Source organism: Dermacentor albipictus, chromosome 10, assembly GCF_038994185.2.
Source record: "Dermacentor albipictus isolate Rhodes 1998 colony chromosome 10, USDA_Dalb.pri_finalv2, whole genome shotgun sequence".
Lineage (NCBI taxonomy): Eukaryota > Metazoa > Arthropoda > Arachnida > Ixodida > Ixodidae > Dermacentor > Dermacentor albipictus.
The window spans coordinates 28,399,158-28,414,570 of NC_091830.1; the positions used below are offsets into that span (position 1 = coordinate 28,399,158).

At 47.5% G+C, this 15,413-nt stretch overlaps 1 protein-coding gene across 1 annotated transcript in view; it reads left to right on the forward strand.

Moving 5' to 3' along the window:
* Positions 1-15,413, forward strand: part of LOC139050978 (glucose dehydrogenase [FAD, quinone]-like) — a 100,984-nt gene that overhangs the window by 63,773 nt on the left and 21,798 nt on the right. Inside the window, exon 2 of the mRNA XM_070527907.1 lies at positions 14,396-14,598. Within this exon, the coding sequence (XP_070384008.1) occupies positions 14,396-14,598 (203 nt within the window). The remainder of the gene's footprint in view (positions 1-14,395; positions 14,599-15,413) is intronic.

Below are 15,413 nucleotides of genomic sequence, written 5' to 3' on the forward strand. Positions count from 1 at the left end.
TCAGTGTGTGATAACTTGGCTATCGCTTTATTGCTTTTACGGCTTGTATATCAGGCGAGTAGTAAACATTCATCTTTCGCACTGCGCGGTCGCTAGCAAATCTTGCAGCTGTCTAACACATGTCCGGTCACAACCGCAACAATGGTTGTAAGTTTGTTTTGTTCAATATATTTGTACACAGGGACAAATTTAACGAAGCAAATTAAACAGAACTGTGCCGATCTCCGCCGCTAGCTCACTTTCCCGGCACTCGACGACTGCAGTTCTCTGGCGCATCCGGCTTCAATTTTTCCCTTCATAAGGACATTTTTACCCTTATGGTAATCGTCCATGGGCGCAATGAAAGCAACCATGCACGGCACTAGAAATAATCTACGACAATGAGCACAGGGGGCTGTATTCACAAATAAATTCTTACACTATTGGACTTTCAGAAAAACATAAAGAAAGATGCTTGCATAAAGGTGCTTGTCAATCATCGCATTAGACATAATACTTCCGAATGCTGTCGGGCAACGACAAATGTCTCTTATGGACGAAAAGCATCAGTCCAAAACTTTATGTTTTTGCGTTTTCGTTTCTAATTATTCAGTAGTCCTTTAAAGACGAGAGCACAACAGAAAAAAAACTTGAAAAGTTCCAAATAAGGCTCGCGTACGTAGCACTTGACACACATGTCAGTCCATTTGCAGACTGGCTCTAGACCCAGGCAACAGGCTAAAGAAAATATAAAAAAGATAATGCTCTGTGTCACAGGCTTTTCACCGTGAGAAACAAACGTCTCAGTGCCGGTCGATTTGCACACGCCACCATGCCAAGGTTGTTCTCGTTTCTTCACCCCTAACTATGGTGAGAAGCGTAAAGTTATCGCGCTTTTTGAACGTTACCATTATTTCGCTCTATATATAAGACAGGGGCATGGTACTTTATAGTCACAAGCATCGTGCTCTTTTCTCGCTTCTTCACTCAGCCGTTGTGCTTTCTGCCAAGTAAAGGATGAGGAAGCACCGTTATGGTTTAAGAGCTCTATTGTGGGAGCCTGGTAACAAAACGGTGGGAACGGGGTAGAGACGGTCTTGTAGTTCTGAAACAAAAAAATAAAATAGAAAGAGACGACACCGACCAGTAAGCCCAAAGCTAGCGTGCATCAGAAACACTCACTGGCACGAATGGCCGCACCAAGTATTCACAGTTGTTAGGGCTTTGCTTTTGAACGGGAGCTTCGTTTCGGAATCAGCTGTTTGAAGCCCAAAGTTTACGTTTTGTATTTATGTCAAGCATGGTAATAACACTCTCCTAGGCACGGACAATTTAGATGAGGTGATGCTGGACACTGTTGATCTGGAATGTGTGCTTGTCCAGTCAGAACCTCGTCAGCGTTTAGCTTCTGTGATAACTGAGTGTTGAGCAATGTCATCGCTGAAAATATTCAATAATAAAGGAATAATATATTGTATTAACAAAATGCGAGCATCCTTCTGTACCGTGATTCTTTGCGGCGAAAGGCTTAAATGCATTAAACTTGGCATTATCAAACAGGTGCTGAAGTCAGCATGAGGGTCTTGGGAAACGGCTGAAGTCCATTGAGTAGTTCCTGGGAACGTAATGTGTCTTTTGCGTATGAAATAGTTTTAGACGCAGCGGTCGCGGCTTTGTCAGCGCGTGACTTGTGGCAGGTGATAGCGGGATTGATTGAATAAATGGAGAACAGTGCGCCAACTTTATGAATCCATAATAGGGCAGTGCTCTTAGCAGCTTTGGAGCTGGCACCTAGATGATACTTGCAGAATTCCGAATGAACAAGGTGTCTGCAAAGTCTGATCAGAGAACTTAAATGAGAGACTGAAAAGTCTGTGCAAGAAGACCGGTTAAGGCACTAGTGGTGCGTGAAAACGTTTTTTTGTTTTTTTTTCTCGTTAGGAAGAAGAGTTGAAGCAGACTTTATTATGCTAACAGGGGAACAAATGAACCTTGATCAGTGAGGGAAATTGCAACCTCGTGAGTGACAATGTTTTAAAGACGTAACTGAAAATGGTGTTCTCGTGTATGTACATGTTTGCTTCTACAGCAGGCGTAAACGCCATCTGCAAATAGTACGACAAACAGCCAATAACAACGAATAATTTTGAATATCACATTGGGTCAAAAAGTATGTAGTTCGTATCTTGCGTATGTATGTCACGCCGCGCTTCCATAACTGATCGCGCCACTTATACCATCTCCAGAGAAGAGGGAATAACTTCAGTTTCTCTTGACCGTGGCTTGCGCGCCATGTCCTGGAATTATTGTACTGAAACATCCATTAGTCAACAATTATCGAGTTCCCAGATGATCCCCACTGCACCTATCGCTATCAAATGAGATTACTGCAGCTCTATGTTAAATAATTACAGAAACAATGCGCTTATGTCACGTAAAACAGTCATTTCGTGGCTTATGTACAATGGCGCAATAAAATTCGATTGATCACTCTACATCATAACGCCTATTCGAATTTAATGATCATTAGTTTTGGTAGAATAATAAACCAAACATATTCCGTGCTCAGCAGCAGCAGCAACGACATACCATTACAACAACCATCGTTTTGTTCGGGGCAAGCTTCGTGAGTCTTCTCGGAACTCAGCCGGCCTTCTTGTCATGCATCAGGCCCTCGGGGCACCCATTCGGCTCTGCCCCATCGATTAAGCGCCAACCTGTCACGTCGGCATCGAGTGATTTGTTTCGATGACTCTTCAGATCGAACTCGAGTGAAAAGTTGGATGAGGGTCGTGGAGCGAAAAAAAAACAAGGCCACTCGACATAATGAAAGTTCGCTAACCTGGCTGAGTCGTCGAAGCGAGTCTTAAGTAGGTCAGAATAGAAGCTGTTTTCGCTAGTATCAGAGCTATCCTGTCAGGTGTTTCGAAAGCCATCCTTCAAGGTACACATCGCGGCTCTGGGCGCTTTCATTTCCATTGTGTTCGGGTATCTCTGCTTGCCACTTTCTTGCTGGCGCTGCTCTATAAAAATCGGCACATTTTTGATGTCTCTTTTGAGGCAAACGGTGTCTGAGGACGATGTCTAGAGACAACCGATGAATTCAATTCTGACAGCTTCGTTTTCTGCACCTGAGCCAGTTGACATCACACAATGAAGACCGTAGTCACGATTGAGCCATCGGTTGATAAGCTCTTTCTTTTTCCATCGTCAACTTCAAGCCTCATTGTGCATAGTGCAGAACTGAAACAGAGTGACACAGAAGCTGGGTTATGAAGCTGTTATTATTATCTCCGCCAAAGATTTTGTAGGGGACGATATATATATATATATATATATATATATATATATATATATATATATATATATATATATATATATATATATATATATATACACAGATAAATTAATGGAAATGAAATTGGGATGACAAAAACAACTTGCCGCAGGTGGGGAACGATACCCCACCTGCGGCATGTTGTTTTTGTTCACTTTCATTTACATTAATGTATAATTTCCGTAATTCAATTGGTAAGTATAAGTAATTTCCCCTCTGTTGTCCTTGGTGTCATTGTTTGTTGGCGTCTTATGATGTGATTAACAAAAATCGGGCCCCTCGGTTTACCCCTTGCTGCTCGTTCATATATATATATACATGTATGCGCGACGATACACCCTGGCGGCTTCACAGAAAACCGCCTGTAGACGTTCCACAATGAATTGAATTATGGGGTTTCACGTGCCAAAACCACTTTCTGATTATGAGGCACGCCGTAGTGGGGGACTCCGGAAATTTGGACCACCTGGGGTTCCTCAACGTGCACCTAAATCTAAGTACACGGGTGTTTTTGCATTGAGCGCCCATCGAAATGCGGCCGCCATCCATCCATCCATCCCGCGACCTCGTGCTCAGCAGCCCAACACCATAGCCACTGAGCAACCACGGTGGGTTAGACGTTCCACAGGCTACCCCAATACATCTTTTTGAGGTCCGGCTACGTCGCATCACACCTTTCGAACTCGCCGCGCTGAGCGGCTCACGCAGTGGAGGGCCATCTTTCGGCCTCCCCCTCCGGAGCTTTAAAGTCGTGCAGTTGCAACTGAGGGCCAGCTGCAAGTCTTAGAGGCCACTGTGGTGGCGCGCCGAAATGGTTTCGTCTCGTTTGATGAATTCTGCGTCGTGCCACATTACGAAAAGGAGTACTCGAAGTCCTTGCGAATTCGGCAGCGCTGCTTCGTTCGTGAGGTCGGCGGTAATGGACGTGCGTTTCTCAAGCTCCGTACATCGGCAGTCTCTCTACGATTGGAACCGAATTGCACGGGTCGTGAACAGCCCCCACCGCATTCCGCAGATGAAGGGGCGGGGGAAGAAAAACATAGGGGGGATGGGGGTTGCGGAGAGACGCAGAGCCCTTGCTGAAGGATCCGGCTACGCTTCGAAACAGAACAGTGGCGCCAAGTTTGTTCGCTACGGTAGCACAGAGGCGTTGGTTCTGGCTCCACGCGTGACGGATCCGGCATCCAAGCCTTGACCATGAATCCAGTACACTTGTGGATCTCATCCTTAACTTCTTTTATTTTTCTCTCCACTATCTGTAGCGTTCGCAGAAGTGGGGTCACCAGCTCCGCAGTGATTTTCTACGCTGCGCGGGCGTTCTCTGAATACTGCGAGAAACCGTTGAACGTCTGTGGAAGAGGTCCTCCTCAGAGGCACTGAGTGTGCCGAATTTGGAACTCGGTCTGACAGTGAGTTACTTAGGAACGCAAATTGGCTACAGTGTGCTCTAGGCAGTCACTTGCGCCCAAAACGTGGTGAAGACCCAGTTCGACGGCGATCGGCTTGCGCGCGAAAACGAACGGACATGAAAGTCAATAGCCAAGCGAAAAGGTGACCTCGAAATGCTCGGCATGCGATAACTTCGGCGTCAGTGGCTAAGGTCGATTTGGAAGGGCACGGCGGCACGTCGTTTCGAACCGTGTCAGTGAAATGCATGACATGTGGGACAGCGGTAATCAGTTGTGCTGCGTCTTTGCCGGTCCACAAAGCGCTGTCGAGCTGCTCTGACCTAATCGCGTTTGACAATTCCTCTCTTTTGGACGGCTACTTTTCCCGGCGACCGCTTGGCGCCGCTAGGAGCGCGCCTGTGGCAATGCCCATTAGCCTGTGGCGTTGTGTTTATGGAACATGGCTCTGCTAGAAAGTTTTCGTTGGGGTTTTTGTAGCGTTTGAGGTGTCGTGGCCAATCGCGCAGCACTATCGAAACGTCGCTGAAACAAGTGGTGCCGCCAAGTGGTCGTTGTTGCACTAAGGCCCCGTCAAACGCGTGGATTGATCGAGCATCGCCAGGTTGTAGAAATAGCAACAGTGCGTTCGCTCAAATGACAAGTGACCTATCGCGGTAAAGGAGCGCCGAAACAAGGAATGCGTCCCAGATGTTAAAGAAACCAGACAGGTACAAAATCTATGTCTGATTTTAGCCGTGACCGAAGCGGACTCTAAATCAAAGCGATCCTGTGTGGTTTCGAAACACGTCGCAACCATAAGCAAGGCGTGCGTGAAGCAAAAAATATTTAGGTCACGATTTTGTAACACTGGCTGTGTCTCGCCTCATAGAGGTCGCCTGCGAAACACTTCCAGTGCGGGAAACCGCTACCACTTATCGTCATTCCATGAGTTGTCGAATCCCCTCTCTCTTTCCCTCTTTCGCCTTTAGCACGAGCGCTGGTCGGAATTCCGCGGCCGTAAAAAGACCCGTTGTGTCCCACTTTTCTGGTCAGGACTCAAAACGATAGAGTCGATCAAACTAGAATACCCTGAAGCAGCCAGAAGCTGGTAATACAGCACGTCCTGTTAAACTAAGGGCTACAGCCTGAAGATTCCGGATGACTCTACTAAGCAGAACACTGTTATACATGGTTAAAACACGTTGGCGGGCTAGTTGGTTAGAATCCTATGATAGAGTTGATAAGCGTCACTGAACTATTACGTAGAAAGAAACACTTACCCGCTGTGGTTGCTCAGTGGCTATGGTGTTAGGCTGCTGAGCACAAAGTCGCGGGATCGAATCCCGGCCACAGCGGTCGCATTTCGATGGGCGCCAAATGCGAAAACATCCGTGTACTTAGATTTAGGTGCATGTTAAAGAACCCCATGTGGTCGAAATTTCCGGAGTCCTCCACTACGGCGTGCCTCATAATCAGAAAGTGATTTTGGAACGTAAAACCCCATAATTTTGTTTAATAGAAAGAAACAGATGCACAGAGACAGCGCTTCATCTGTGTATCTGTTTCTTTCTGCGTCCTCGTTCAGTCGCACTTATGTACTCTATCATGAACTGTTATACTCAAGTCAATTTGCTATTTCGTTACGGGGGTAAAGATTTACGCGGTGATCTTATTTTGTTTATTATATTCGGAAACTCGCTATCAGTAACTCGGCATAATGGACTGAACAGGTTGCTTTATACAATACCGAGGCCTTATCTACATGCTGGGGACACGTTTGAACTCATTTAAAGAAACAAGAACGAATAAATATAAAGTCTGGTTTAATCAAACACGTTTCCAGAGTTCTACTGATCTGACAATGTCTTGAGAAATACAGGAAAACTAAGCAGCGTAGGCATGAAAGGGGTCTATTCGGAAGGAAACTTACAGGTAAGAGGTAACCTTTTTTTTTTCTTTTGCTCAGATGCTTCTGCTCTTTCTGCGGTGCATTTTGTGATCGAAGAAAGATTGCTGTGCCACGCGACCTGTTCTTCTCGAGCTAGAATCGACCCGTATTTGGCTTGCCGCACAAAATAAAGACACACCGCCCGCTTCTCTTTATCTAAACATTCGGCGCTGTATTCAGTCTCGCGATAAAGATCTCTCTCACGTATGGACATATCGTACTCTTAGAGTCGCATAACGCAATCCGCATCCTAAGCATGCCGCCGCGCGTTCGGCACCGGTACCTTGCGCAAGCTACGGCGTGATACTCGCTGCCCTCCGAAGCAGAGTGGAGTTCCACGTGTGGCCTCTGTGTTCGCAGTGGCTTCGTTGTCCGCATAATAATCGCCGATGTCGCGGTGCCTGCGGCCTGCAGGGGCTGGCGTGTTTGTGGGACGTGGTCACACGGATTCGTTCCGCCATGACGCCGTCGTGTGTTTGCATGCCATAGGGGTCAGTGTCACGCCTTCGGGGTGGTACGTGGCGGGAACGCTTCTTTCTGCGTTCCATTTATACATTGAAGTCACGGTGGTGGGCCAAAAGAACCAGAATCAAGTCAGATGTCTTGCTGCAGTCTAATGGTAGAGCCGTATACTGTTTGTCACTAACTGGGAGGTGATGAAGAAGTCATTGACAACATGTAGTTCTAGAACCACTAATTGCTGCATAATGCATCCAGTGTTCCGCATGGCTGGAGGTGTGTGCTCTCAGGCCTGTGAGCCGTATATATTAAATAGCACTTAGGCACTGACGATGTATGAAAGCGTTCTCATAGATGCTTTCGGTGCGGTCGTGTTTGACGTTCCAACGTGATGCCACGGGTGGTGTATGTCCCACAGTCGATCCACCGTTGCGAACCGACCATGAAGAAGCTTTTGCTGCTGAAGTATGCATGTCGTACTTTATTTCAGCGTTTGGTCATGAACTAGTATTATATAAGTGGAAAGATTTTCTCACTGCATTTTGATACTCAGCAAGTTTTGCTGCAAGTAATAATTCTCAAGGTTTGCGGTCTTGTTTGAAAATAACTGTTACAGAGACAGAGCAAGGGTCGTGCATTTGATGGAGAAGCTCAAGGCCGTGGTAGGTCATATTACTTCAAGCTCCTCATTGTGCATACGACGTTACCTTTGAGCTTGCAGGGACGACGAGCTGACTTTGAACAATGGGTGCCGTTTTCTGGGTGCATTGAGTTCCTGTGCAATGCAGAATCCGCGCAGACTACCACGACACTTCGTAGCTCTTTGCCTGCTCTTAAGCTGCAGAATTCGAGCTGTGAAACGGCTGCTGTCTTCCAGAAAGTTACATTAATCGACAAAAGTAATAAACAATGAAAAAAGAAACTGCAAAAGGCTGGGCTCGTTGCAAATACTTTAACGAATGTTTTACGCATGGCTTCATACTTTTTCTGCTTAAATGACATCTGTTAGATTTTTTTCGTCTGCGTTGTCCCGCGACTAAATCTGTGGAGTAAATCATGTGTGACTCAATACTATAAAAAGAAAAACAATGTTGCCAAGAAGCAGCACAGGTACTTACGGCATTCACTTCCGTGAAAAGAGATCGCGTTTTCCTTTGGAACCTTTAAAGGTAATGTTCATTTCCGCCCAAACTAACGTGAATGGCCCAACGAAAGAGCAGAGCTGTCTATGAACCCGACCACGATGCCTACGGTACACTGAGCCACGCGCCCTCTCACACTCGTACGTCCTCTCACGGATGAAATGGCAAAGTCACGGTGAATACTGCGGCAGTTGCTGCAATCCGATTTAAAGACTTAAGGGAACGGCCCATTGCGGCATAGTTTAAAGGGCTCAGGTCGAATGATGTCAGTACCGAAGCATGCACGGCTGCTAGCAAAATCTAAGCGGATAAGCGAGTTCTCTCGAGAACAACAGCGCGGAAAAGGTTTAACGTTAGAGGACCTTATAAGCGTCGTTACGCGTGAACCAGCACAAAGCAACAGGAAGCTGACTAGCCATGAATTTCGGGAGCAGACGTAGATAGGGAGGGGGAGGAGTGGCCGTGGCAAATGAGCGAGGACAGCAAAGGCGCCCTCGACGGGCCGAGAAAGTTTCTGTGGGAAACTCGAAACTCCTCTTCGCAGCCGTCCGATTCTCGCGCTGCTGTGCAGCGGAGGATGGAGCGTTGCGAGCCCGCATTACTACGACACGGCCCGTCGCCAGCGTACGAATACAAAAAACAGTAAAAAAAAAGGATGTAAAAGAGAGAGAACAAAAGAGTTCACGTACGCGGCCGAGTGTTACGTTGCTGCACTGGATGTGGAGCTGCCGCTGTTTGTTGGCTCAAGGCTTCCCTGACGTGCGTGCTTTCGCTGAGGCTGGCGCGCCCTACGTCTGCATCTCTGAGCAGACAGGGCGGCCCGCACGCATCCGTCAGACGGCGAGACACACCTTGGGGGACGCCGTCGTGTGACAGCACAATGGCGGGAGGAGCGGTACCCGCACGTATCGTTTTGAAAGAAGAGGAGCCGGCGGCGACACTTTCGCTCCGTTCAAATGAGACGTGAGGTCGGACGTTTAGCGGAGCCGTTCCCGTAGCCGCTGAAGAGGCTCGTCGAGGGTACAGTGCCGAGAAGCGGCCAGAAGAAAGGAAAATTCACTCCTCCTGGACCGCGAAAAGCGTCGATTCGCATAGCCTAATCTCGCGTAAAACGACGGCGAGGCAAAAGACATCGAGTCGGTCGGTTCATAGTGAGCTTCACATGTTAGGATACAAATTGTTAGACATGTTAAATTACGAAACACTTGTGCAAATTGTTGACTTGTTGCAAATGTCCTTTGGCTCTGCGAATATTAAACACGTTCTTAGGAGGAGGGTGCAAAATCGCGAAACATCTTTCTCGGTGTTGGTGATTTGCCGGCCATCCTTCGCTAGTAATATACCAAGATGGGCGAGTGTGCGTGTGTGTGTGTGTGTGTGTTTGACTACTTGCCTCGAATAACGCATTTGGTGCCGGATACCATGGCTTGCCGTGGCCTTTCTTTGTTTTCTGGCTCATTTTGTTTTTGCTTCCTATAGCACAGGCTCTTTTTTTGTTGTCATACGGATGCTCTGATCTAGTCACGTGTAAATGTACAATCTAAATAAATTTAGATGGCGGCCCAGTCGCACTCCTGTGTCCACTCTCCTACTGGTTCGTTCACCTCTTTTTTTTTTGTGTGTGTGTGTCAGAAGCTTATCTGAACAGGAAGAATTACCGTCCACCGAAGAGTAGCAGGACGCTACAAAGGCGACGTTTACGTTTTCCTCGGAAAGCTTCGCATTTGAAAAATTAGTCATAATCTTGGGGTTGCAGAACAACACCGGGTGGTTCAGTGCACTCTACGGAGGCGCTTCAACTGAAAGTTCCTGTTTGTGGGGGGTCAGTCAGGGTCCGACGGCACTCTCTGCATGTAGCAATCAAACGCGTGATCGTATGATCACTCTATGAAATCTACAGCCCGACGAATACGGGGCACCACCGTGAGTTAACGCCCGGAGCACCGCAGCAATCTGTGCTCTGGCCGATGCTCCGAAGAGCGGGAAGCACTTCGTTGGGTAAGCGTCGGTTACGCAATACATGGGCCGGTTGCTTCCGCCCTTTTATATGACATCCCGGTTCCTGACCACCTCTGTGGGGCCATTAATCAGGCATTTTAAGAGTTTCTACCAAATACTAGCTTTCCACGTGGGTGGGCTGCTTTTGACGGTATTCTACCCATACAGCATAACCGTTCTCTCGCGCAGCGCAATGCTGCATAAAACGGGACACGGGGTCACGAGTGGCACCTTGAGCAATTTATCTGCAGATCGCTCAATACGATTAGTGCGAAAATGTTTCCACTTCTACTGCTGAATCCCAAAGGATGCCTCATGCATTCTGCTCGAGAACTGGCTAGCGGCGTTCTCTCGTGAGGCCCAGCGCAGCATGCTTGAGGGGGAGCTTGCTAAGGGTTGAACTCTTGATATTCCAATTGTGCGACGGGACAGGACAACGTATAAGCAGGAAAAATTAACACGCAAGACACTGCCAGTGCCTCGCACGGTGTTTTTGCCTGGGTGCATCAATTTTAAATAATTTGAATTCAATCGAATTTTTCTTTTTTCCCTCTATGCATGCAAAGCTTGCGAACAATCATCCGACCTATAGCCTCAGGCTAGTTTGGGCCCAGTTAAAGATGAAATAAAATTCATTTGTAACAGGAAACATATCAAGTTCAGATATAAATCTAACACAAAATTATACTACTGTAAAAAGGAAATGTTTATAGTAGTAATAGCCATAATAAGCCATATGAATTATGTAGGAGCGTAAAATAACTAGCGCTCTTCTATTTTTCACTCTTCCAGAGCTTCAAGAGACAAATTAAATGAGTAATTATCTTCTGCATGCTTTATCATTTACGTTTTCGCTTGCTTTTCTGCTTAGTAATGGATAACACCGAAGCTACCAGGACTTCCGCTGGTGAAAATAGCACACCGGCCTGACAGGACCAGCTCCTCTTCTGGCTTTCACGTGCTGGCGCACAGGCCTCGCGAACATGCGCTGCTTATGTAACCAAGTGCTACCAGCGGCGCGTTATCAACGTTCAAATCCCTCACTTTGTATTCATCTCTCTAGCGGTAAATTGTATGTCCGTTAATAAACACTAGCCACACGTAAAGAACAAGTTCCTTTGAAGCAGCGTTGGCCGCATCTTCTTCACTCAATACTTGCCGCCGGCATCGTTCCCACTGCGCCAGCCACCAAAAAAAGAGGCATTGCACTAGAATCGGGGTGAACCCGAGTAACCGACTATCCTACATCGGGCGCTCCTTCGCCAGACCGGGCAGTCGGCTTGGCCAAGCGCGCCGGAGAAATGCGATGGGAGGAAAGAAAACATAAAGTTTACCAAGCACTTATGCAAGCGCTCCTACAAATGGCGCCGCCGAAAGCGACGCATCTTGTGGCGCGTATGAAAGAGGTGCGTCCGCCAAAGCACGCGGTTCGCTGCGGGACCGGTTAAGAGAAGAGAGGCATCCACCGATGCGCCTCGGGCTGAGCCAGTCGTTGTTGTTTGTTGTTGCTGTTCGTTTGGGTGTTTGTAGCTTTGTTGGGCCCTTCCCGTGGTCCCTTCAAAACTGTGCACTGCTGTAGAAGTCGTGGCTGTCGCCGACTTTTGAGGGGCCGGTGCACGTATTCAGGAAGCAGGATCGGTATTCACACACACAAAAAAAATTCTTACGGTGTAACTGTAACCATCTAATCGCCAGCTAATCGCGATTCTGGGCGTAATATTGGTGAAGGCGACAGGCCAATGGCAACCAGCGCTTTTTAACAGAAAGCACTAGGAATTCGATCGATGTGCGAGACGAACAAGAACAAAAATTAGCTAATAGTAACCACGAATTTAAGAAGGCGGCCAACAAATCAGAAACAAAGATTATAAAGGAAAGTCTATGTGAATGGCGCCGCAAATTCGTTAGGGCTCTTGATACTCAAGAACGCCCCATGAATGAACGCGTCACACTTGCTTCGGTCAGCCGCGATTACCAACCCACAACAGGGAAAGCTGAGGTCGTGACTATAGACTGTGTCAATCATGATCATCAGTGATACAAGGGTCAGATTTCCTAGTGTTTCACAGTCAGACATGTCAGTTGATGACGGCTGGCACACAGTACTAAAGCGTCAAGATATCATTGATGTGAGGAGAGTACAACATTCCTTCTCAATTTTTGAGTCAGATTGTTAAGCTGCCACCAGTTATACGTACGTAACTCCAATAAATGGTAGTGTATAGGCTAGTTAGCTCTTGAAGATGGATGTAATAAAAGGAAGTGGGAAATATTTTAGGCTCATTGCGTGTTGTCCTTTGCATTTGACATGTGTGTGAGCATTATTCCTTCTATTGCGCTGAGCGATTGGGTAATTTCACTGCTAAAATGTGATACCATAGCCAGTAAGCGGCACTGATTATAATGCAGCATGTTGGTTTCAATTTCCATACTGCTTGCTTTTTTTCTGCACCACATGCGTATATAATTTGCCTTAATGAAGAAAACACTTTTTGGTTCGCGCATCATCTTGTGTGTGTGATTGCGTTTCTTTTATGCGAAGCATATTACGAGGGCTCAACCCAGCTCCTCAGGCGCGGCGGTGACCATGAAATCACGTGGCACCGTGACGTCACGACAGAGGCGAAGTGGCTTTGGCTCAACTCTTGCAAGACGGGCTGGGTGGGAATCGAACCAGGGTCTCCGGAGTGTGGGACGGAGACGCTACCACTGAGCCACGAGTACAACGCTTCAAAGCGGTACAAAAGCGCCTCTAGTGAATGCGGTGTTGCCTTAGAAACGCGCTGTTTCTAAGGCGTGCGTCTCTTGCTCAGGCGCACATTTCGTTGCCGCGCCGAACGCTGCTTTGCTCGACGCTCACCGCGTCCAATGCGGGGCGCGTAGTCCTGCCCTGTAGCCCATTGTCTTACACCCCTTGGCGGGTCGACGGGAACGCTGTCGCGTTCCACTCTTGAAGGTGAGAAGTAATGCATGAGTTGTTTCTTCGTCTAGCCGAACCAAATATAGCCAAGCAACAGCAGTTCACCAGGCTAAACAGTGGTTCAACAACTAAAATAAAGGCTAGTATGCTTCGCATCCTGGGCTTAACCTTACCTAAGCCACAGCCATTTTTTTTTCTTGTATGTTCCGTTAAGTATGCAGCACAACTTGGCATCCGCGAACGTAACGTTTGGTTTAATGCAAGTGTGCTGCACCCATTCTGCAGCGTTAACTCTGTATGCTTAACGTACTTTAATAATCTTATCACAAGAGGTACCCAGACATGTTATACTTGGGGACCTCTTTCTCGCTTATATTCTTTCTATATGAATTCCGGGCAACAAAAGAACACTTGAAACTTCAAAAATCATTGACCACCCATTGTGTGTATGACGCTTGTGACGGCCAACCATACGCCACATCGAATGCAGCGCTTGGTCACGACAGCTTGCAACGCGATGGGCGACCCACCAGATTGGCTGTCACGTGGCTGATTGGATGGGCAAACGGATTAGCAGTCACGTGTTAGTTGGCTCTAATCCTGACAGTCAACAACACGGCTCATATCACTGGCTAATCACCACCTCCAGCTACACGAAGGGCCAGGCACCGGCCATCATGCAATGAGCTGCTAGCCAACGTGTTGTCTACATACAGCCTCCACAACACTGCACGGCTTTGATTTGTCGATGAGCAGCGTAGTTTAACCGACGAATGCGGCCTCCCTGGCCGCGGCCTGGCCCATGTAGCATCCACAGCAGTACCCATGCCTCTAGTGGAGCAAACGGGGCGCATTAATGGAGCGGTGCATTGAGCAGCATTCGAGGTCGGATGCTCGCGAGTTGGTTAGCGCGTGTAGGACGTTCGGGTTTCTGAAACACGAAATGCGCCACGCCGTTAGCGTCGTTTCGCGCTTGTGGCGTATGCTGTACTGACTCCTATATTACTCTAACGCAATACGCTCGCATACATTGAATTGTTTTGCGAATGCACAACGTGAGCGAAAATTTGAGTACTTCGAATATTTACTGCGTGGGCTCCGCTTGAGTCCATGCGAAAACGAGCGATGCAAGCCCTGTCGAAAACGAGCCTAAACGTTGGCAAGTGGTCACTCTTTGCGAAAGATTATGACGTTTTCTGTGTTGTTGTTTTTTCTTCTTTGCAGTGGGTGGCGGTTCAGCGGGAGCAGTTCTGGCTAACCGGCTCTCAGAAGACCTCAGCGCAACCGTGTTGCTAATAGAGGCGGGCGGCATAGAGAATGAAGTATCGGACATACCACTCATCGCGGCAACTATGCAGATGTCCCCACTGGACTGGGCGTACCGAACCGAACCTCAGAAAACGTCGTGTTTTGGCCTAGAAGGAAGGGTATGTACGAACATCCTATGCCTAGATCAATTTCTTCGACTGCTCAATTCGCCGACAATCTAGCCAATCAACAAAGCTGATTTAAATAATTCACTCGCACTGTTTCCAAATCTGAGCAAATTAGTACATAGCGCTTTTTATACATTGAACAATTCAATAAAAACAGGGTAATAAGTGCACAGTAACTAATTTCACAGTATACGCAGGGCACATGTCTGTACTTCTTTCCGTGTCGTTCGTGCTGTTTGCGCGGTCGAAAATGTGAAAGTTAGACGACTTGCCGAACTGTCCGCTTCGCTGAAAACATTTGATTCTGCCTACATATGGCGCAGAGTCTACAAAAGGGTGACAAGGTAATGTTGTCTTAATGTATAATACACTAACGATGACTTATTCCGTTTGCACAGAGAGCACCTTCTCAAAGCCACTTATTTCTTAGACCAACGTAAATGATGAGGTATTTTATTGCAGGTATACGTGTGCGCGGCGAGGGGGGGGGGGCTACACCGGTCACTGTAACAAGCGTAGTGAGTGACACGGCAGTTGTGTGTCTTAACTATTTCCGTACCGCGCCCATTCGGCATCGTTAGCCCGCTGACGATGGTTCGAAACGCGGGTTTCCAGACTCTGCGCGCCGCCCACGGAGACACTGCGCTACTCGGCATGAAGGAGGAGAAGTAGTCTTTTGTTTTCTAAGCAGTTCACTTTTTCCCCTCAGGCGGTGATTTTTGAACGTACTACGAAGTTTTCAAGATGCTCAGGGCAGCAAGCAAAAATGGCCGCCCCGCTATCGATAGTTTGAAACGCCGCATTCG